At 33.7% G+C, this 23,199-nt stretch overlaps 3 protein-coding genes across 11 annotated transcripts in view; all 3 read right to left on the reverse strand.

Annotated features, from left to right (window-relative positions):
• The window catches only part of hnf4g (hepatocyte nuclear factor 4, gamma), a 28,115-nt gene extending 18,073 nt beyond the window's left edge, over positions 1-10,042 (reverse strand). Inside the window, exons 1-2 of one of the 7 annotated variants that reach the window (XM_073940433.1) lie at positions 9,786-9,992; positions 5,329-5,637 (exon numbers count right to left, since the gene is read on the reverse strand). In XM_073940433.1, coding sequence (XP_073796534.1) covers positions 5,329-5,455 — 127 coding nt within the window. In that variant the 5' untranslated portion in view covers positions 5,456-5,637; positions 9,786-9,992. Of the gene's footprint in view, positions 1-5,328; positions 5,638-9,508; positions 9,675-9,785 lie in introns of those variants that run through there. The other 6 variants (XM_021470189.3, NM_001331156.1, NM_001075111.2 and 3 more) reach the window with 6 other exon arrangements.
• Positions 10,043-13,948: 3,906 nt separating this feature from the next.
• Positions 13,949-19,515, reverse strand: gpr141 (G protein-coupled receptor 141). Its single transcript, XM_001343033.10, has 2 exons — positions 19,459-19,515; positions 13,949-15,219 (listed from the first exon to the last, which is right to left on the reverse strand). Exon 2 carries the CDS (start codon positions 15,212-15,214, stop codon positions 14,303-14,305), a length of 912 nt encoding a protein of 303 aa, XP_001343069.2. The 5' UTR covers positions 15,215-15,219; positions 19,459-19,515; the 3' UTR covers positions 13,949-14,302.
• The window catches only part of pign (phosphatidylinositol glycan anchor biosynthesis, class N), a 36,668-nt gene continuing 27,417 nt past the window's right edge, over positions 13,949-23,199 (reverse strand). For 2 of the 3 annotated variants that reach the window (NM_001310080.1, XM_073940421.1), the window contains one exon: positions 21,637-22,194. In NM_001310080.1, coding sequence (NP_001297009.1) covers positions 22,071-22,194 — 124 coding nt within the window. In that variant the 3' untranslated portion in view covers positions 21,637-22,070. Of the gene's footprint in view, positions 14,576-21,636; positions 22,195-23,199 lie in introns of those variants that run through there. The other variant, XM_073940420.1, reaches the window with a different exon arrangement.

The raw sequence follows: 23,199 nt of genomic DNA on the forward strand, positions 1-23,199 counted from the left end.
ATTTAATATTTTCTCTATAACATATAAATTTGGCTGTACTAGTTTTTGGACCATTATCATAAGTTGTATAATAACTTATGTAATATATGTATAATAATTATGTCATATTATGTCAAAACAAACATTTATTTTGGATGTGATTATTCATGATTAATCTTTGCCCAGTACTAAAATAAATACACATTTCAATATTTTTTTGCAGAATGAAACTTTGTATATTTAATCAGCACTATTACAATATGTATAAACATATCCCTCTGTAAAAACATTCAGAACGCAGATGAAACAAAAAACACACGCAAGCTTGGCTTAAGTATCTGAAATGAAGATTTATGGCTCAGTGAAAGAGATAAATACATATATTGTTATTGTATATTGAGGAAACAGCCTTTAAAAATACACCCAAAAAATGACTTTTGCTGCGTGTTCAAACTAGAGTTGAAACATTTTTACAATGTATGCCTTGTACCGAAATCTAGATAAAAACTGATAAAGTGTGATAAAAGAAACACTTGAAAGTGTTGTTTGAATGTTTTGTTATTGGTTAGCCTGAAAACAACACTTCAATTTCTCAAAACTGACAGATGCATGAAGTGTTTTTGCCTGCAGCATCAAAATGATGCTTGCTGTTTGGTCAAACTTCTTATTAAAAATGAGCTAAATCAACACTATTTTTAAGTTTTCTTTTTTCATTCATTCATTCACTCAATTTATCCACTTTTCCGGGGCAGGGATGTGGGGGCAGCAGTCTCAGGAGAGAACCCCAGACTTCCCTTTCCCCAGACACTTCCTCCAGCTCCACCAGGAGGATTCCGAGGCGTTCCCAGGCCATCCGAGAGACAAAGTCCCTCCAGCGTGCCATGGATCTTCCCTGAGGCTTTCTCCCGGTGGGACATGCCTGGAACAACTCCCTAGGTAGGCGTCTAGGAGGCATCCGAAACAGATGCCAGAGCCGCCTCAGCTGACTTCTCACAATGTGGAGGAGCAGCGGCTCTACTCCGAACTCCTCCCAGGTGACAGGGCTCCTCACCCCATCTATAATGGTGCGCCATTCATTTTTCGCCATTCGTTTTGGTGCAACTCATTTTGGCCGCTTGTGTCTTGTCCTTTCGGTCTAGAATGTAGATTGACCGGATATTGAGAGCTTTGTCTTTTGGTTCAGCTCCTTCTTTACCACAATGGTACATCGACCGCATTACTGCTGCACCAATCAGCCTGTCAATCTCATGTTCCATACTTCCCTTGTTTTCTTTTAGGTCAACTTAATTGTTTAACATTAAATCCAATTAAATTAATAAAAACTAATAGGTTAACTTAATTCCTTCATGTTGTCCCAACACAAGTTGATTGTGTGGAACCCAGCATTATTACACTGCAGATGCTAAGCTAAGCGTGCTAATCCAAGCCAGGCTAATAAACGACACGTCTATCAAACCTCGGGTCTTTTTTAGTCGCGTCTCTCAATCATTACGGCTAATGAGGAGAATATGAGGAAGAGTTCTGCATAAGTGAACAAAGGATGCTCATCCTAAAAGACCTTCTAATGCAACAGAGAGCGGCACCCTTCTGTTCATATAGCCCAGGATGAAAAATCAATCATTCCTTTGTGCATCCAAAATCATAACATTTCAACAAAAGAAATGCGGCAGGGGACTTTATCCTTTTATGCGCCGAGACTGATTGAGGCCTCCTGCTGTTGTAGGACAGACTTAATTAGGATTAGCCTCTGTTTTATCGCATAGACTGATATTCAATGGAGATTGACATCTCATGGATAAATGTTAATGTGGCTTGAAAGCAATCTCTTCTGATTCAGTGTATTCCCAAAGTGATTCCTTCTCATTTCAGAATAAAACATCATTTGAGCGCAAAGGGCACTGCACGTGGACGTGGAGAAGCAATTTCATCCTGCGGTGTGTTTTGAAGGATTGAGTTTCAGAGTAAGGTGCTGGAGAAGTTCAAACCAGGCAGTGGTTTGACAAATAATTTCACTAGATTCATGATTTTAAGGGTTTAATTAAAGGGACGCTTCTAGAAAAAAGTATGGAATTCTGTCACATTGCAGAAAACTTTAGGGCACAAGATATTTTATGAATTATTGTTTGCCAGAGTGATTTGTTGATTAACTCCGGCACTTAAAATGGACGAGATATTGGATATTAATGTTTCTCTATTTTTAATTATTTTTTAGTTGATTATTTAAAAATATTTCTTTAGAGGTAAAAAAAAAAAGTGCAAGGCTTTATATTTTTATACACTAAAATGCAGCCAATTTTTTTTCTTTTTATGAGCAAAGATTAACAACTGTCATATATTATACAGAATATCCAGTTGAATGTTTTTCAGTTTATATGTTGAAAAATATTGACAGGTATATTTGCATGTTACTAGATTGGGTAAGGTTGATTTTAGTACAGTGCGTCCGGAAAGTATTGACAGGGCTTCACTTTATCCACATTTTTTATGTTACAGCCTTTTTCCAAAATGGACTCATTTATTTATTTATTTGCTTATTTAAATTCCACACACAATAGCCCATAATGACAATGTGGAAAAAAGATTTTTTTTAAATTGTTGCAAATTTGTTAAAAATTAAAAAAAAAATTAAAAAAAAAATTGGAATAAGGCTGTAATATAAAAAAATATTGTGCAAAAAGTGAAGCACTATGAATACTTTCCAGATGCACTGTATACAATAATAGTTTACCCCATTAAAGACAGTTTGACCACTAGTTAGCATTTAACTGAGAAGGGTCTGAGCTGCATCCAATGCTTTTTTAAATCGCTCATCTAACCCCACCCCTAACCCTACCTCTCACAGTGACGTCACTAGCTCTATTCACCTTTTCTCCGCCGACGAGTGGGCGCTGCCATTTGAATCTTTTTGGCTTGAGACTTCCGGTCTCATTCACTTCCATTTATTTTTTTACGTAAAAAAACTGCTCGTTACGCTGCTTGATGTTGCAATTTGATATTTTCTTATTATATTATTCTACTTGGTCTGTATAGTCATGCAAACATTTGTTTGTAGAGCACGTAGTTTGACTGTTTTCTGGCGTTTATTATTCCTAGTCATTTCTCCCATAGGCGACTAAATCGGAAGTTCTAAGACAATCGCGAAAACAGGCGCACTTCCGCATTTTAGAATAAGGTCAATTGAGCGCATTGTGTCTGACATCACAGTGCTAATGCAATGCTTGATTTCTGACGCTAATTAATTTTAACCGTGTCTAATCAATTTAAATGCAATCTGACTTATTCAGTTTATTCTATCCATTTGCTTAATTGCTTTTATTATTTTAAGCCACAGGTGTCAAATCCTGTTTCTGGAGGGCCGCAGTTCAGCAGTTTAGTTCCAACCCTGCTTCAACACACTTACCTGTAGGTTTCAAACAAGAGTAAAGGACTTAATTAGTTTTGATCAGGTGTGTTAATTAGGGTTAAAGCTAAACTGTGCAGAGCTGTGGCCCTACGGGAGCTCGATTTGACACTTGTGTTTTAGGCAGATTCCAGCATGCTTGGCATGTTACTGGACTGGGTAACTAAGTATGATTGAGTAGTGTACAATAGTAGTTTACCACATTAAGGATATTTTGACAACTAATAAGTTAAATCAGAAAATCTGAACTACACTACCAATGAAAAGTTTGGGGTAATTTTTATTTATTTATTTAATTTTTTAATTATTCTGTTCACCAAGGTGGCATTTATTCATTCATTTATTTTATTTTCGGCGTGGTCCCTTTATTAATCCGGGGTCGCCACAGCAGAATGAACTGCCAACATGTTTTTACGCAGCGGATGTCCTTCCAGCAGCAACCCATCACTGGGAAACATCCATACACACTTATTCACACTCACACGCTATGGACAATTTAGCCCACACAATTCACCTGTACCGCATATATTTGGACTGTGGGGGAAACCGGAGCATCCGGAGGAAACCCACACGAACACAGGGAGAACATAAAAACACCACACAGAAACACTAACTGACCCAGCCAAGGCTTGAACCAGCGACCTTCTTGCTGTGAGGCGACAGCACTACCTACTGCGCCACTGCTTCGCCCTGCAGCATTTATTACAAGTAAATAATTGTTAAATATTTATTTTTAAAAAATGTAAATAACTACTTTCTAATTGTATGTAGTATTAAATGAAATTATTACTCCAGTCATTATTGATTTTATTAATATTACATTAATAATAATAATAATAATATTAAGAAGAAGAAGAAGAAGAAGAAGAATGAATGAATGAATGAATGAATGAATGAATATTTGAGTGATTTCTGAAGGATCATGTGATTCTGAAGACTAAAGTAATGAAGCTGAATATTCATCATTAAAATTACTGGAATAAATGTTTAAATGAAATGATAAACTACTTTTGAACAGTTTTTGAAGTGCAATATATATCACAATTTTACAATTTGTACTGTATTTTTTGATTAAATGAATAAAGAATAAGCTCATTTTAAAACATTTAAATCCTACTGAGTACAAACTTTTGACTGGTAGTGTAAGTTCAGCCAAAGAAATATTCATCCTAGAGCGTGCGTTTACCTTTAGTTTCTGTTCCAGGCATTTTATGACCTTTCTCTATCTCACTTTTTAGATGTGCTGTAAAAACTGTAAAGATAACCAAAAAATCTCTTCAGCAATTTTAATCCAGCTTTAGGTTAATGGAGAACCAAACTGGATAAATCACATCAGACTGAGATGACGGAAGTCATTAAAGATCCAAGCCACGTATCTCCCAAAGGGCCGTGGTTTAAAAGTAAGACATTTCCCATGATGCCCCAGGGTGACATCCCTTTGCTAATTAACTTTTTTGGGGGATAAAAGTAGAAAGTAACATGACAGGGCAAACGATCTGATTTAGCATAGCAGTCGTACAAAATATACTTAAAACTTACACTTAAAATACCCTGTTTTTCCCCCCAAAACTGTCAACTCACAAAGAACTCAATCTCTAATCCTAAGACTCAGTACTCTTTTCCCAGGATTTGAGTGAAACTCTCAGTTGAATTTTAAACCGAACGGAAAGACTTTCAAAATAGCTAGCTAACAATTATCTCCTTTAGCTTGAGGTAAATGATTCTGCTGGGACAAATCATTCCAGACCCTTCAGACAGCTATTAAACCAGCCATGACATGGCATCCGTCCGCTCCAGACATGCACGCCACTGTCCAACCAAGACAAATTAACACAACAATTCAGTCAGCAACACTAGTGAACACAAACTTCAAGTAGAATAATTACACAAACCCAAGCTGCACACCTTTAAAAAATACACCATTTGGAAAGAAAATGTGCAACACTCACCACCACAATAAAGCACCTCTGCGTTCTCAAAGCCTAGTGTGCTATAGGTCGGGTCCAGGCCCTCGCAGTAATTGGCTACATCCATGTCCAACAAGGATTTAGGGAGAGGAGTTGGAGAAAACTTCATCCCTGCCTGGCTATCTCTACTTAAAGTCGTCCTGGGACAGTGTCTCTGGGAGAGAGAAGTGAGGGCAGCCTTAGGTTGACCATCTCTTCAGAATGCTGATTTGTCGTCTTCTAAGACAAGGGAGGAGCCTTGGCCAAGACTCCTCACCTTTTTGCGCAGAACTTATCTCCTCTCGCTTTATCCTATACTTATCAGAAGGATAAAGAGATAATAGTATTCCCCATTTGTTCCAGAAAGGAACAAGAAGGTTTTATTGGTGCAGGCCAACAAACAGGCCTGATTCTTAGGTAAAGTGACACTCTTATAAAGTAATGTGCCATGTCAGAACTAAAATATGGCAGCATTATTACCTTCTTAATGCATGTAGGAGAACTAGGAACTTACATTTCAACAAACAGAACTTCTGTTTTAAATCAGTAGGGTTTTTCCATGCTTTAGATGTGTCCATGGGCGTTGCTAGGCCTCTTTTAGGGGTGGCTGTAGTAATCGGAACTGAAATGGCCATGCCTGTCTATGTAATAGAGTGCCATACTAGTATACAACCGATATTAAACAAACATTTTTAAGTGTATTACTAAATTACTACTTATAAATGTAACATTAGGCTATATAGTATTATATATATATATATATATATATATATATATATATATATATATATATATATATATATATATATATAAAATTTTTTTTTTTTTTTTTTTTTTTTTAAACCTTATAAAGAGCTGAGCGCCCCTAAAATTAAATTCCTAAAATCACCCCTGGATGTGCCGTTTTTCTGCTATATATGCTGTGTATGAAGTCAGAAATATTAGCCCACCTGAATTATTAGCCTCCTGTACATTTTTCCCCAATTTTTGTTGGACGGAAAGAAGATTTCTAAACATAATAGATTTAATAACTTTCATTTATCTTTGCCATGATGACAGTACATAATATTTTACTAGATATTTTTCAAGGAATTAGTATTTAGCTTTAAGTGCAATTAATTTTAAAAGAATACACAAATACACTTCATTGAACATCTGCACATGGACATCACCTATATAATATATAACTGCTGGTTAAGTATACGTTTATATATAATAACTTTAACAGATAAAGTTATTAGTAATTAGTTAATTAAAGTTAATAGTAACTGATGACCTTACCTTTTCTGATTTTGATTGTAATGCAATAATAGGTAACACTTTAAAATGATGGTCCATTAGTTAATGTATTTACTAACATTAACATACTATTAGTAATACAGTTGTTATAGTATTTATTCATATTTGTTAATGTTATTTAAGTTAAATACCATTAGTTCATGTTAGTTCAATTTAGCTCAGTGCATTAACTAATATTAACAAGCACAACTTTGGATTTTAATAATGCATTAGTTAATGTTGAACGATCATTAATTAATGCTTTACAAGATTATTGATATTTAGTTTCTGTTAGTAAATACATTAACTAATGGACCATTATTCTAAAGTGTTACCCAATAATATCCACCTTTTCTAAAGTTGCTTGGAAAAAATAATTGTGAAAAGTGCTATATGAATAAACGTGAATTGAATAGAATTGACAATGATCATTTTGAGCAGATTCTGAGCAGAGCATCCTTAACTTTGCTTTTTGTTTATACAGTGTGAGACATGGAAACATCTGATCTAAATGTAAAATTTGGACTATTTGGCATAATATGAACTGCAAAAGTGGCAAAAAGGCATTTCTAAAGCAACATTACAGTGGTTTAATGCAGACTGTTGAAATTAATACAACTCAGAGGTGGCATAAATACATTTGCACAGCAACTGCAACTGTGTAATAATATTTTGGGACTAAGGTCGAACAGAACAGGCATCATTTTGTCTGACTTTAATTTGGTATTGCATCCTGATATTATATTTTAAGAAATCACAGAGCAGCTTTTACACAAGGACATGTTATTTGAATTTAATTTACTGGCTACAGAATCAGATGCCTTAAAAGACAATAATCTTAAAGTAATATTCTAAATATTCACTTATTACAGACACTTGGTGAGCCATTTTTCCTAAATGGAATATTCAGCCCAAAATTCACATTCAGTCTTCACTTACTCACCCATCATGTCATTCTAAACCTGTATGACCTTCTTTTGCAGAATACAACAGATATATTGTGATAAATGACATTCTTTAAGCACACAATGAAAGTCAGTTGGGTCTATATATGTTTTTTCACACAAGCAAGAAAGATGGTAAGATAGTATTTTAGGCAAATTACAAACTTTAAGAGTTCACACACACACACAAAGAATAATAATATAATTCAATAAAATTTAAATTTAAAAAATGTAATAAAATCACTTATAAAAATTAATTCAAAAGATCTATAATGTGATTTTTATATAAAAAAAAAATCAATAAAATAAAATGAATAAATGTTAAAAAGTACAGAACCTATGCAGTCCAAACAAGGACCAAAACAAAATGACATTAAAATAAAAGATATAAAATGTATTATCAAAATCAGACTTATAAGATCGATTCAGAAAGCCCAGGGATACTCTGAGACCTGTCACAGCACACAAGTTACATTTTAACTTCGCTCCAATAAACAATGTTTCAAATGAGGAAGTGCTCAAATGTTCACGTGATAAGAGGTTTGAGTCTCTCAGTCCATCTGTTCTATCCCATGTTCAATACATTGCATTACAGCCCACCAACAGCTCCAATGCATAGGGACAGATGTACTGTACTTACAATCATATTGCGATACAGCCTACAGTGCATTACCATTTCTACAGTCAAATAAACTCAAGGTCAAACTAGAATTGTTCAAGTAAAATATTGCAGGACTAGTATTTAAGTATTTACTAGTATTTAATGTAATATAAAATAGCCATTTGCCTAATAAAACACATCCCTACACTGTAAAACCCAAAAAGTTAAGGTAACTCAACAAACCATTTAAGTTCAGAAAATAATCCTAATAAGTACTGTCGACTGAATCCATTTGGGTAAATGAAGCAATGTGAGCACAGTAAAACCCGATAAATGAAGAGAACTCAAACCAACTGAGTACTGTAAAACCCAATCAGTTAATGCAACTCAAACCATTTGAGGAAACTGATTGCTACAAACCATTTGAGTAAAAAAAAAATCTATATGAGTACTGTGAACTTACTCTATTTAAGTTGAAGTAATGAGGTATTTAATGAACTCATTACCTTAAACACTGAGCTCAAAACTTTTAGTCAGTTTTAAATAAACTATGTCATAATGTTCAAAATATGTTTTGAAATAAACTATTTCATATGATAAAGTTGACTGTTGAGTTGTACAGTGTACAAATATTGAACAGGAATATTTTTCATGAATAATGAACAAAGCAAATCTAATTGTGAGAAAAGAAGAGTTGTAATATTGTTTTGAGATTACACTGTAACGTTTTAAACCATTGTTCAACAATACTAATAATCAGATATAATTTTTTTTTACTGATTTGATAAATATATGACGAGTTCAGATGCAAAAACCTCTAAATGCTGTCTGAAATCTACTAAAATGAGCATTTTATCAGGCTCCTGTGTCTACGTTCAGTAATTTCTCTTTTATTGCAAAGAATAAGTTGTTTTTATGGTCTTCAAAGTGAAATAACTCAACATAGACAAAGGATGCTGAGAATAATGCTCAATTTCTATGGAAATTTCAGATGGCATTTGCATCTGAATTCTTCATATAAATATTCACAGTAAGCATTGTTTATTTTGCCCACGAATTACGTTTAAGGCTAAATAAACACACAAATTAAGTTCATTTAATGTAAGGAACAACATCTACAGATTTATTCTGTTAATAACAAAGACACGACAGAGATCATCTAACTTAGGGAGTGTTGTTGACGTCACAACCTCACCGTTCAAACCTGGCGATATTTCAAGTTCACCGTTAACTAGTCGTAACTTTCAAAGGACTTATTACTAGGTAGCGAGTAAAAATACACTTTACCTAATTAATTTGACAGATTAATTGTCCCTAACTGGTCTCTAGATGACTACAGCTCAAAACTGGCTGGTCTTACCTTCTCCGCGTCCAACAACGATTTTCATTAATCCACCAAAAGCCAAACGAACGTGTGTCAACAGAAATGTAATGCCAATAATATGATATTTAGGTTGTTACAGAGAGCTAATGCGAGTGCATGAAGTGTTTAACATGTCAAAAGCTTCACTTTGGACAATGCTTTTGGTGGTGTTGGGGGAGCCTCGTTAGATCGATTTACTAAACAAACTGAAAGTTGGGTGGAGATGTTAAACAGTAACTAGCCCCAATAAAACTGAAGACATGAATCGTTTTACCTGTGCGCGTGGGTTCACACCAATGACTGGTTCACACCAACCAAGATGCCAGAAAACAAAACATTTTACTGCAGCCGAACTAACAGTTGTCAGATATTTGTAAAAGATGGCCTTATTTGAACTCGAATTAAAAAAATAAAAACTACACCTTTTAAAACATCCAATAGCAGTTTTACGTTATATCCATATTTACTTCATATGACCTCTGAGCGGGTGTTTGACGTTCTTCATGTTTACCACACGAGGGCGGCAAATCTATAAAAAAAAAAGCGATGCAACGTTTTATCATATTTAAGCATTAAACTGTGTTAATGGCCCTGCGTTTATGGCTCTGGACGTAAAACATCAATTGTTTAGTAACTTGTAAAATCGGTTTGCTTTGAGACTGATTTTAGCTGCCACACACAACACTACACAGAGATTGGCAATGTTGCGTCATTCATTTGAAAAATATTAATGATTACTGAGATTGCGAACAAATCTAAAGAATATTAATAATACTGTTTTTATCCACAAACAAAAATGTATGTGCTCAGTTCATTTATGATAAATATGTATTGTCTCTGCATAACTGACAAAAAAACATTTATATAGGTTAAGTTTGTTTGTGCAATGATTCCTACCCTTTGACCCTAAAATAAATAGTAAAATAGTTTAACACAATACTATTTTAAATGGTTGTCATGGATGGGCTAAAAATTACATCGAAATATATTTTAAAATAAAATTCCAAATACCTCAGTTTTACATGTATCAAAATAAACTACAAATTACAGCAGCCACAAGAAGTATCAAAATAAAATACTGCATTTTGTATACAGTATTAAATACTGACATCATGTCGCAAACTTTTTGTTAATAGACCTATTCGATCATTCCCTTTACCATTAAACTGACTTAGTAAACAGTGTTTGACAGCAACAGAGTTTCTCTGAGCAAGTTTCAGTCAGCTTTTCTGCCAACTTATTCACCTCTACTTCTGTACATGTGGAGGTATTCATAAAATTGTTTCTCTTTGATTTTATTGTACATTTTGTTTAAATTCCACACATAAAGTCCTGTCTTGAAGATTATCTTAATCACTGTAAAAAAAACATGCAATGCAGATAATGAGTTGAAATAGTGCTATATCTCTTTATAATGTTTCCGCCCACTTTGTGGCCAGTAAAATTGACACCATCCCTTAGCAGTGTTACATTTTAAAAGGGGAATATGGGTTGTTTTAATTTTTTAGCATTATTAAATATTATTACAATTTTTTTTTAGTTTTTTTGTGGTTTTGCAATTGAAAATCTTCAATACTTATGTAAAAACATGATTTCAGAAAACTACTAAAATCTTCTGTTTTAGTTATTTAAATCATGTTTGTTTTTGCAATTGCACTCTTACAGATCAACTACTGACATTTGAAACAGCCAATGAAGTATTGTCAGAATCGCCACGGTAGGGTTTGTTTTAATGTTGTTTGTCTTATTTTCTGGGCATCTAAATCTTTGTGCATTTTTGTTACTCATTCTCCCAAGAGTTTTTCTGTTCTTCTCTAACTGGAAGAGTCTCAGTTTGCTTCCTTAGTGAACACGTTTTTTTATTTCTAAACTTCCTCTACATTTCCACCTGCAGCACTGAGACTGAGAATGATTATGTGCTGTCGGCTTCATATTCCTGTTTGTAGACTGATATTTTATCCCATCTCTTTTCTAAAGCAAAGATGCTGATAATGTGTACACTTTACTGCCATTAAATATTATTGCTAAGTATAATATTTTCAATGATTGTGAACTTGCTCTGAAATATGCTATTTGTCTGTTATGTGATGCAAAATTTCCACCTTTGGTTAAAATTGACCACCTTCTCCAATAATAATCCATTTTCTGTTCTGATCTCAAGCCTATGTAAATAACTGATAAAGCACCAATCAGAGGCCGCATTTTTATAAAGTCATTAGACTTTTTACAAAGTATTTTAAAACACTAAAATACAAGACATTAATGTATTTTGATAGAAAATATAAACCATTTTTTTATAAACCAGATAAAATACAAATTACAAAATACTATTTTGTATTTGAAATACATAGTTGAAATATTTGTATCATAAATACTGCCCATCCTTTTACAGATATAAAAATGTTACTACCTTAAATCATGAAATGATGTAATAATAATAACAATAATAATAATAATAAAATGTAATAATTATGTAATATATCTCTTAGCTTACCAAAAGCACAGTGGATTTTTTTTTTAATATGTTACATGGTATGTTTCATATTCAAATGTAATTTTAATTCAATATCAGAAATATGTTTTTTCTGTTGTTACTATCTCACAAGAGTGCTCTATCAAAATCAGCAGTTATTTTGTATCAATGTAGAACAACTCCTCCAATATAACTTCGCTCTAAGCAAAAGTTGCACATTGTTAATTTTGTCCCCAGGCAGAGAAAGTAACACACAGGGGGGTCAAAAGTTACGCAACAATATTCGTAAAATTTACTGGATTAATCTTGTTTATTTTAAAATATATTACTATGACCTTGTTAATACCAGCAAACGTATGATGTCCTTTATGTTTGCAAACAATAATAATAATGAAATGGCATTTTCATTTTAGATTTCACTTTCATCAAAGGTTTCAAAAGCAATCCAACAATGCAAAATGTTAACATTTTCACTCATTTTTGAATAGTTTTTATTAATGTTGGCAATATGCATTTCTAAAACATATAAGTCAAAACCTAGAAAACTAATGTGGAAGTGAAAAATAAGGCATGAAGTGGGACATAAATACTGTCACAGTGTTACTTTTGCACCCACAGGAACTTTAAACTCGATTTACTTTTAAACTGAAAAACTCAGACATTTCAAACTCAAGGATGTGTTATTGTACCAAATAAACTGTAGATTGATCATTAATACACAGAGCTTTGCCAGTCTGCCACGGACACGCTCTTCAGCAAATACTCTAGATCTTCACAATTTTATGGCCTTTAACTAACGGAACATGGATTTGATTTAAAAAAAAATTTGTAGGAATTTGTTACAATGTAAAACAAGTCATTTCCTGTTGCCAGCAGGTTGCGCTATAACTTTAACTGAATATTGGCATGTAAACGTGTTCAGGTCAACATTATGAAGCTGCAGGCCCAGAGACCCAACCGCACGCTCAGACCTGCACGCTCAGACGGCTTGATCTGCACTTCCAGTGCCACCTGCTGTTTGAAAGATCGACTAACCTGAATTCCACAATAATATCCATATCTCCTGAATTCAGCTGCTTATAAATTGTAACAAACTATTTTTCTACTCTGAAATATTACGCTATGATTGAATACATTATTATATAAAATATTGAACATACTAGATTTTGATGCATTAATTCTGTTGTATTTTTATTAATTGTATTTGTAAATAGATATTGTTTAGTTACTTCAATATTTTATATCGCATGCTCAAACTCTAATGTGACCGCAGCTTAAAGCTCAAAGCTCACACTAGACATGTGCATGCGAAATTCTGTCGTAAGGTGCTGCGAAAAGGGGCGGGAATAAACAAAATTATTAGACAATAAAAAAAGTGAGCGATTGCTTCATGTTTTAAATTTCTGTCCAAAATGAGGAAAAAAAATCCAAATTTAACTTTCATTTAAACTTCTGTCCAAGTGAGGAAAAGCCCAGCTCACTTAAAGCTGCGGTCACACTGGGCTATTCCTCCTACAGACTTCCATTCATACGCACGTGAATGCGTCAGACCAGAAACGCAGGGTCATGCGTCAAGTTGTGCAGGTTGCTTAGGTGCAAAGTTCAAGCTTGGTGAACTCTGACCTGCGAAATCGCATCACTTGACTGCGTGAGACCCATCGAGGATCAAACATGACATCTCTGGACAGAAATTTAAAACATGGAGCAATCACTCGCTTTTATTAAATGTCTAATGCGGTCACACTGGGCTTTTCCTCCCATAGACTTCCATTCATACGCACGCAGATGCGTCAGACCAAAAAAGCAGGGTCGTGCGTCAAGTTTCCCAGGTTGCTGCTGTGCAAAGTTCAAGTTTGGTGAACTCTGTCCTGTGAAATCGCATCACTTGATGCGTGAGACCAACCGAGGACCAAAACATGACATCTCTAGACAGAAATTTAAAACATGGAGCAATCGCTCACTTAAAATGTCATATTTACATTTTATTTGACAATACAACATCAATCCTATTCTGGCATCAACCAAAAGTAATCCAAAAGTAATCTGAAAACTTTTGCCTGGAAGTGAAATCTTATAGGAGAGACCCTTTTCCTCTCCATATGCACCAGATGCTTTCTTTTATACTTCTACATTTTCTTCTCATCATGCTGTTTAGAAACCGTGTAATTTTAAATAATCAACACTGTCTCCTGTTTATTTATTACTCTCACCATAACAACATAACATAACATCTCTCTAACAAACCCCTTTCCAGTAGTTTACAACTTTTACATCGGTTTTATAAGTTTTTCATCTGTGTTATATACATGTTGTCCTTTTCAGTAGCACATCTTACACAACCCCTTCCCTGCGAAGGTCAACATATCAAAGCACGTAAGTCCCGTGATGGCCAAAAACACTTCATTTATCTCATTTAGCTCTTTCGGTTTATTCAGGTATTCCAGGCGAAACATGTGGTACGGCACCAGGCAGATTAGCATGATGAGCACAAAGCAGAGGTTTTTCATCTGGACCCAAAACTCCTGCTGCGAGCGACTGGAGGCTCCATACTTGAGGATCATCGTGCGCAGGATGCACACCTGGACGCAGGCCTGAACGCACGAAACAATGATAATCACCAACGACAGAATTATATTGAGGCCGTAGACAGCATCGTTCTTCAGAGTCTGCTCAAAATTAAAGCACTGCTCATTTGTTGGCTCTTTATTTTGACCATATTTGCTTATAATCAGAGGTAGTACAATGACCAATAAGAGAAACCAGACAAAAGCGCTCATGCCCAATGCATGCAAACGGCGATAGAACTCAGTCCTTTGCGTCTTCTTGTAGAAATGCAAGAAACGGAGAGTGAGGAGGATGGCGTAGATGGTAAACACCATGTATATGTGGAGATGTACCATGGCGCTGACCAGTTTACAAAAAACCGGGCCTAGCTTCCATTCCATCGATACGAAGTAGTAGATTCTGAATGGCACGGTGATCAAGAATAGAAAGTGGGCAACCATCAGGTTCAAGAAGGCGATGGTGGTTAATGAGCGAATGTTGGTTTTTAATAAGCTGATCATGAAAGTCAAGCCTGTCATACCCACTAGAAGCACGATGATGTAGATAACAATAAGAGTGGTTCTGATGGGCTGGCTGAATTGGGCTTTGGGTTCTGCTGATGTTGAAATAGAAACAGATGTCACTGTAGGACTGGTGAAGTTGGAAACTGTGGCGTTTGTCATCATGATACCTAGAAAGAAAACATAGTGGAACTCAAATGCAAGTCTGATGAAGGTATTTAAAGCAAGACATTGTACAGTAGGTGACAAGGGAATAAATTGACTTATGTTATTTTTAAATATGCAAACAATGCATTGGTAAATTAAATGATTGTGCAAATTGGTAGAACCAATTTTGGATGAAGTTTGGTTAAAATTCTGACAGTCAAAAAAATGAAGAATTTAGTGGATTAAATTATGTATATAATCAGGCAAATTTTAAATGAACGATCACTCTGTAAAAACCTTCAGAATACATGTATGAACAAAAAACTCTAAAAATTAGTATGATAATAATAATAATAATAATAATAATAATAATAATAATAAAATGTTTTTTATTATTAAAAAATTTGATGTTGGCTTGAGAAAGCCAACTTGACTGCGCTAGGACTCGAAGGCAATTGGCAGGAAGCCCAGTGATTGCTAAGTGGTGCTAAGTAGTTGCCTGGGCATTGCTAGACGGTTGCTAGGGTGTTCTGAGTGGTTCCTAGGCAGTTGCTAGGGTCCACTGCGTTGTTAACTGGCAAGCCTCATTTACATGTTTGATCAAATCCTAATACTTAGCATTTCTAGTGTGTTATAGCACTTAACAACTTTTTATTAGCACAGCTACACAATGCTAGCACGTGTAGCATACAAGAAGTCTTATTGCTAGCATGAGTCAAACACAAAAAAAGTGTATGATATCTACTGAGAAATCATTTTTAAGCGATACATGCAAAATGGCTTGCCATAGACTGAACTTGTAAAAATGCCTTGCCATATCAATAGCACATCAAGCAGTATAGGCGATTTGGTGTGGAGAGAATCAATGATTCTTTCAAGGAGACACAATTACTTGTATAAGTTAAATATAGCAAATTAATCCTTATTAAAGTATCTGTCCTGTAATGACTCTAAATCAGTAGATGGCTATCTTTTTCTCTAATCAGAATCAAACAGATCTCTGAAATTTCTGATCTAAAAATGAAATAGAGCTCTGTTTGATTCTCTTCAGCTCATTTGAACAGTGAAATGACTAAATATTTTAGGCTATACGTGTTAACGATTAAGAGTAAAATTGCGATCGTGACATCTTTAAAAATATTGTAATTCACATCTACAGGCAAAATGTATAAGGTGGGACAAAAAAGGTGGGGGAAACATTTTTTCCATTACTCTGAAAAAAGTTAATAAGTTTTCTGGTGCATAGAGTTTTTTACCTGCAGTATCTCATCTTAATAGACAGATCGATTTTATTTTAATTTAACTTACCAGTAGATTTGTTTTAATAACTAGACCTAATGCATATGGACTTTTCATTATAAAATTGCCACATTTGAGGTCTGATTTCTTTAAAAGATCAGTGATCATTTCTAAACATAATTGTTTTAATAACTCATTTCTATTAACTGCTTTATTTTATCTTTGCCATGATGACAGTAAATAATATTTGACTAGATATTTTTCAAGACACTTTTATACAGCCTAAAGAGACATTTAAAGGCTTAATTAGGTTAACATGGCAGGTTAGGGGAATTAGTCAGTTATTGTATATCAATAGTTTGTTCTCTAGACAATTGAAAATATATAGCTTAAAAGGGCTAATAATATTGACCTTAAATGACTTTTAAAAAAATTTAAAACTGCCTTTATTCTAGCTGAAATAAACCAAATAAGAAAAAAATATTATCAGACATACTGTGAAAATTTCCTTGCTGTTAAACATCATTTGGGAAATATTTAAAAAAATCAAATAAAATCAAAGGGGGTTTAATAATTCTGATTGCAACTGTGTGTACTACTCACCCGGATATTTTTTATTCTGTGAAACATCAAATTTTTAATAAAATCTCTCAGTTTTTGATTGTTTTGTCCCTACAGTTTAAGTGAATGAATATACAGAATACCTTATTTTTTATTCCACAGAATTAGTGGTGCAGGTTTGAAAGAGTAAGGTTTAGTTGGTGTGATTGTAGTTCATTTGAAAAAGTTTGACTAAAACATGAATGCAACATGCACCCAAGAGATCTACCAACCAAAAATAGGAAGTGGTGTCACAACATGGACAAAATGCTAAATCATACCAGCTTGATTTCTCGTCAAAGCTGATCTTTCAGTAAAGTCTTAGGAAATGTGTTTCCTTTGTTTATGTGTGGGGAACTATTGTCCTGTTTGTACTTTCTGACAGTGTGAACACTATGCAAACAATTATTACTAATTACTACTTATTATTACAAATTATTATTAATTATTACAATTATTCTTCATTGGCCCTGACAAAAGAGTGTGAATACTCGATAATTACATGATGGTCCAAGTTTTCATTACACGTTATCAAACTTCACCAACACATCATTTGAAAGTGAACTTAGACGCCGTTTAATGTACATCCCACCAATGTTACAGCATTAAGACTTAAACAGAGCAGTCGCACCCAAATTTGTCTTAAATTGAACCAGTGTCACAAACCTGCATGAATTACTGTGGAACATAAAATAATAAAATAAAATGTGAAATATGAAAACCATTGGTAATCAAACAGCCTTGTCTACCATTCACTTCCATGGCATTGTCATTTAAACAAAGTTCAATACATAATGCAAGTGAATAACTGTAAATACAAAGACTTTTCTTAAATGTTACACTCCACAGGCTAAAACAAGTCATAGAGTTACTTAAGGTCAAAATTATTAGCCCCTTTAAGCTATATATTTTTTCAATAGTCTGCAGAACAAACCATCGTTATACAATAACTTGCCTAATTACCCTAATTTGCCTAGTTAACCTAATTAACCCAGTTAACACTTTAAATGTAAATTTAAGCTGTATAGAAGTGTCTTGAAAAATATATAGTCAAATATTATGTACTGTCATCATGGCAAAAAAAAAAGAAATCAGTTATTAGAAATAAGTTATAAAATATTATGTTTAGAAATCTGTTGAAAAAATCAGCTCTTTAACTGTATTTTGCTAACATTAACTTCATTTCATCAACAACGGTACACTGTGGCGTGTTTTTTATGCAAATAGTTTTTGTTTATATTATTTACAAGACTCAAGCTTACATAAACTACAATAAACAAATTTTTATTAGCATTTATTTAAAAAAATTTAAACACTGTATCACGTGCGACATATTGCTCAATGTTAGCTCATACAACAGCGGTTTTTAAAGTGCACTGTAGAAACAGACAAACAAATACGTATTGCGTTAGAGAATGCATTGTGAAAACCCTTTTTGCATTCCTTTACAAATTTTACATATAGCACTAAATAAAGTATATAATAAACAGCACGTGTATAAGGTCTCCAATAAACATGAACAATTCCAGCTCCTTTAAATCAAGCCACAAACACTTTAAATGATCCGTAATTAAAATACTGTCTAAGAATTGCTTATTAGCTGATGTAAATACAGGACTTTAGGTAAAGTATTACCAACTACTGAGTTTGTTTACAATTTCAATTCATTCGTTTTTACAGTGCACACATTGTAAAAAGTGGAAACTTAAACTAATTACTTTGACTTGTTACAATTAAATAATATAAGTTTGAAAAATGAACAAATTAAGCTAGTCATTTAAGGTGTAATAGGTTTTAGTAATATATTTATGGAAAGTATAAGTATTGTACACTATCAATAACGAGCTATACTTGTATTTGCCACAAAACATAATTTTTTAATTGCCACAAGTATTATTTTTATATTAACAAGAGAAGGCAATTATTTGTATAAAAGTACTTTTTACTATTTTTATATTTACAATATTATATTAAATAATTTGTATCATACTGTATGTACTGTTCCATTCCTGTTTTCTAAAATAAATTACTAAAACCTGTTACACATAAAATAACTAATTTAATTATTTATTACTGAAAACTGTCATAAATTAATTTAGTTTAACTTAAACAACTTACTTCGACTTGTTACAATTAAATGAATTAAGTTTTCACTTTTTACAGTGCAGTAGAAACAGACAGATACAAGGCTGTTGTTTAAGTGAATTTCTTTGCATACCTTTAAATGTATATTTTAAAATTAAGTATACACTAAAATAAAACAAAATCTAACATTTCAGAACAGAATATTTGCTTAGAGTGATACTTTCACCTTCCAAAAATAAAAAACAAGACATTTCATGTCTTTTACAACAATGTGCACTTATAGAGTTTAAATGAGTTTACTTAAGAGCAATAATGAGAAAGTGAAACGAGACACTCACCCTTACAGCAACAGCGCAGAAGCTGGAGATAGTAGACCAGATGAGGAAGTAAGGTATGGAGTTTTCTGCCTCGGCTATTCACTTATTCAGCAACCACAGCATTAGAACACACTCTTGACAAAGAGGCCGGACTGCTGGGTGCTTCATGATTCACACTCTTGCGCATTTGACACTTCAGTTTACCAGGAAACTACAAAAACAATGATAGCCGCATTGCCAACCTACAACTCTGCCATGTTCAGATGCTAGTTGTGATCACAGCTATCTACTACAGCAACGTTTATCTTGACATGAATCAGAATACTGTAACAGAGCCTCTTACCATTCTCTCTTATTACAACCTATAAGCACCAACAAATAAGTCCAGCAGAGCATACTTTTACCTACTTTAAACCTTACAAGCAACAAGGTTGTGGTTGTGGTTTTGGGTTTCCCCTGTTTGTCACAGCTGCAGGGGATGTGCTTTATTAGTAAGTTATTAATGGACATTGCTTGTGAGAAAAAAAGTTTCTATGTAACAAGTATTAAAAAAATGTTTATAGAATTTTCTTTAAGATAAGATAATACATACAGTTGAAGTCATAATTATCAGCACCCCTGTTTATTTTCGCCCCCAACTTCTGTTTAAGATTTTTTTCAACAGATTTCTAAACATAATAGTTTAATAACTCATTTCTAATAACTGATTTCTTTTATCTTTGCCATGATGACAGTAAATAATATTACACTAGATATTTTTCAAGACATTTCTCTACAGTTTAAAGTCACATTTAAAGGCTTGACTAGGTTAATTAAGGTTAACTAGGCAGATTAGGGTAATTGGGCAAGTTATTGTATATCGATGGTTTGACTTTCAACAAAATATATAACTTAAAGGGGCTAATAATTTTGACCTTAAAATGGTTTTTAAAATGTAAAAACAGCTTTTATTCTAGCCAAAATAAAACAAATCAGACTTTCTCCAGAAGAAAAAATATTATCAGACATACTGTGAAAATTTCCTTGGTCTGTTAAACATCATTTGGGAAATATTTAAAAAAGATTTAAAAAAAAACAAAAGGGGGCTAATAATTCCCACTTCAACTGTATATAGAGAGGAAGATTTTAGGAACAACAAATAATAACTTGGCTTCTCGTTGATCGTTTGGTATTAGAAGTGGCTTATATGACAAGGAAAGCTCTCTAGATTATTTTACCAAAATAAAATATGATCATGCCTTTATTTAATTAGGACAGTAAGGTCTGACTTTGCTTAGACAAAAGTCTTGTCACTTAATAGAATAATGTACAGCATTGTATATAAAGTCAAAGTGCAGTGGAAAAATAATTCATATTGTGTATGACTCCCATGAGCTTGGAGGACTGCATCCATACATCTCTGCAATAACTTATTAATAAAGTCATCTAAAATGGCAAAGAAAGCGTTCTTGCAGGACTCCCAGAGTTCATCAAGACTCTATGGAATCATCTTCAATGCCTCCTCTTTCATCTTACCCCATACATGCTCAATAATGTTCATATATCTGGTGACTGAGCTGGCCAATCCTGGAGCACCTTGACCTTCTTTGCTTTCAGGAACTTTGATGTGGAGACTGAAGTATGAGAATGAGCGCTATCCTGCTGAAGAATTTGCCCTCTCCTATGGTTTGTAATGTAACTGGCAGCACAAATGTCTTGATACCTCAGGCTGTTGATGTTGCCATCCCCTCTGCAAATCTCTTGCACGCCTCATACTGAATGTAACCCCAAACCATGATTTTTCCTCTACCAAACTTGACTGATATCTTGTGAGAATCTTCAGGTTCCAATAGGTCTCTGCAGTATTTGTAAAGATTGAGCTGCAGTTCGACAGCTGACTCATCAGAGAAATCTAACCTTCTGCCACTTCTAAATGATCAACTAGAAGTCAATTATATTTGTTGCTCTTACAACTGGGATCGACAACAAGACTTTTATTAGGTAGTCTATCTATGTATCTACATAATATTCACACTTTACAGTTAATTTTAATCAATTTTAATTAATTTAATCTATCCTTTATTAATAAAAGTAAGTTTTACTGAATCCAAAGTTTTTAAAAGTACTTTTTGTTTCTTAAGTATTTTATTAGCAGTGTCATTTGGCAATGTGCTGATAAAAATCAAGGTATTGTTTGTCATATTTAAAAAATGCCCAACATTTAATTTATAAGTTTAATGTTAATAAATTATTTAACATATTTACATCACATTAATAAAATACTGTATTAAACAAATAACACATTTACTGTTATACCTTACAAGGATTAGATCCAAGTTAATATCAGTTGACACATCCGTACAGTAACATTCCTTTCCTGTCCTTTGGCATAAACCATACAGTACATTTAAATTATTGTAAAAATTCCCACTGACATTTAAAAACATAAATCCTAAACATTAGTACACCAGAGCGTTTCTTGCTTTTAAGACAGGATGATGCAAAGTCATTTGTCTTAAGCAATACTGATGTTAAGAAATTCCCAGTAACAGGAAGACCCCACACCAGTCAGATCATTGTGCAGTTCAATGTTCAATGATTTTTTTTTTTGCACCTTGTAAACAATGAGACGGGGAGATCCAGGTACGAGGGGGTCACCTAAAGTGCATCTTTCGGCTCCGTCCAAGGAGGATCTTCTTGGATGTTAATATGTGCGTCATGACACTCAGCAACATGAGGAAGATGGTCATGGACATTACGATGACATAATGACTGATGCTGCAATGCAAAATAAACCTTTTTAACATGATAACTTTGCATTTACCCAAATACAAAGTCAAATGTGAAATGAAAAAGTTTTTTTGTTTTCCTTATGATTATATCAAGTGATAGAAGTTCATTAAAAGAAGAAAATGTGCTGTTAAAACTGTCGTCCATGGTGATTTATAAAACTGCAAGTCAACCACTACTACTAACCACTAAAAAGCTATAAATAATCATAGTTCAACATTTACTAATGCATTATTCAAATCCAAATTCATGCTTATTAATATTAGTTGATTTTCTGTGCGTTAACATGAACAATGAACAACTGTATTAAAGTATACCTAACATGAACACATATTCTAATAAATGTATTGTTTATTATTTGATCATGTTAGTAAATGCATTAACTAACATTAACTAATACAACCTTATTGTAAAGTGTTACCTGAAAATTAAAATAATGCTTTCTGATTGGAGGGAATTTCTGCACAGCATCATGGGTAATGTAGTTGTTCTCTAAGGCTTTTAAAGAGAAGTAATAATGATTAGCTTCTTGCACAGGCTAATTGTTTCAAGTCATTAGACTTGACAGGTGGATGAACAAACTCAAGATTACAGGATTAGAGTTGACCCAAAACCAACGCAATCAGGCTTTGTTGGAACCATGATGCTCTGATTAACTTTCACTAATTTCAGTATGTTTACATGGACACCAATAATACGATTTAATGCAATTACTCTGTCTCTGAGTAAGAGTCTACCATGTAGACAGCAATTTTTGATTACTCCGATTAAGGTCATAATGTAACTAAACAGAAATCGAATTAAGACTTGTAGAGTATGCCGATTTTAGTCGCATTATTGAAGTGCAGTACTGACGGTCGCAATCAAACTATTACTGTCATGTAGGATTTTCGCCGCATTTTGCATACGTATAGTCTACACACACAGCTGTTTGACACTATTCTCCACATCTACCAAGTCTGTGAAGAACCACAGACAGCTGCATCGTGAAAT

The sequence above is a fragment of the Danio rerio genome, chromosome 24, assembly GCF_049306965.1.
Source record: "Danio rerio strain Tuebingen ecotype United States chromosome 24, GRCz12tu, whole genome shotgun sequence".
Classification (NCBI taxonomy): domain Eukaryota; kingdom Metazoa; phylum Chordata; class Actinopteri; order Cypriniformes; family Danionidae; genus Danio; species Danio rerio.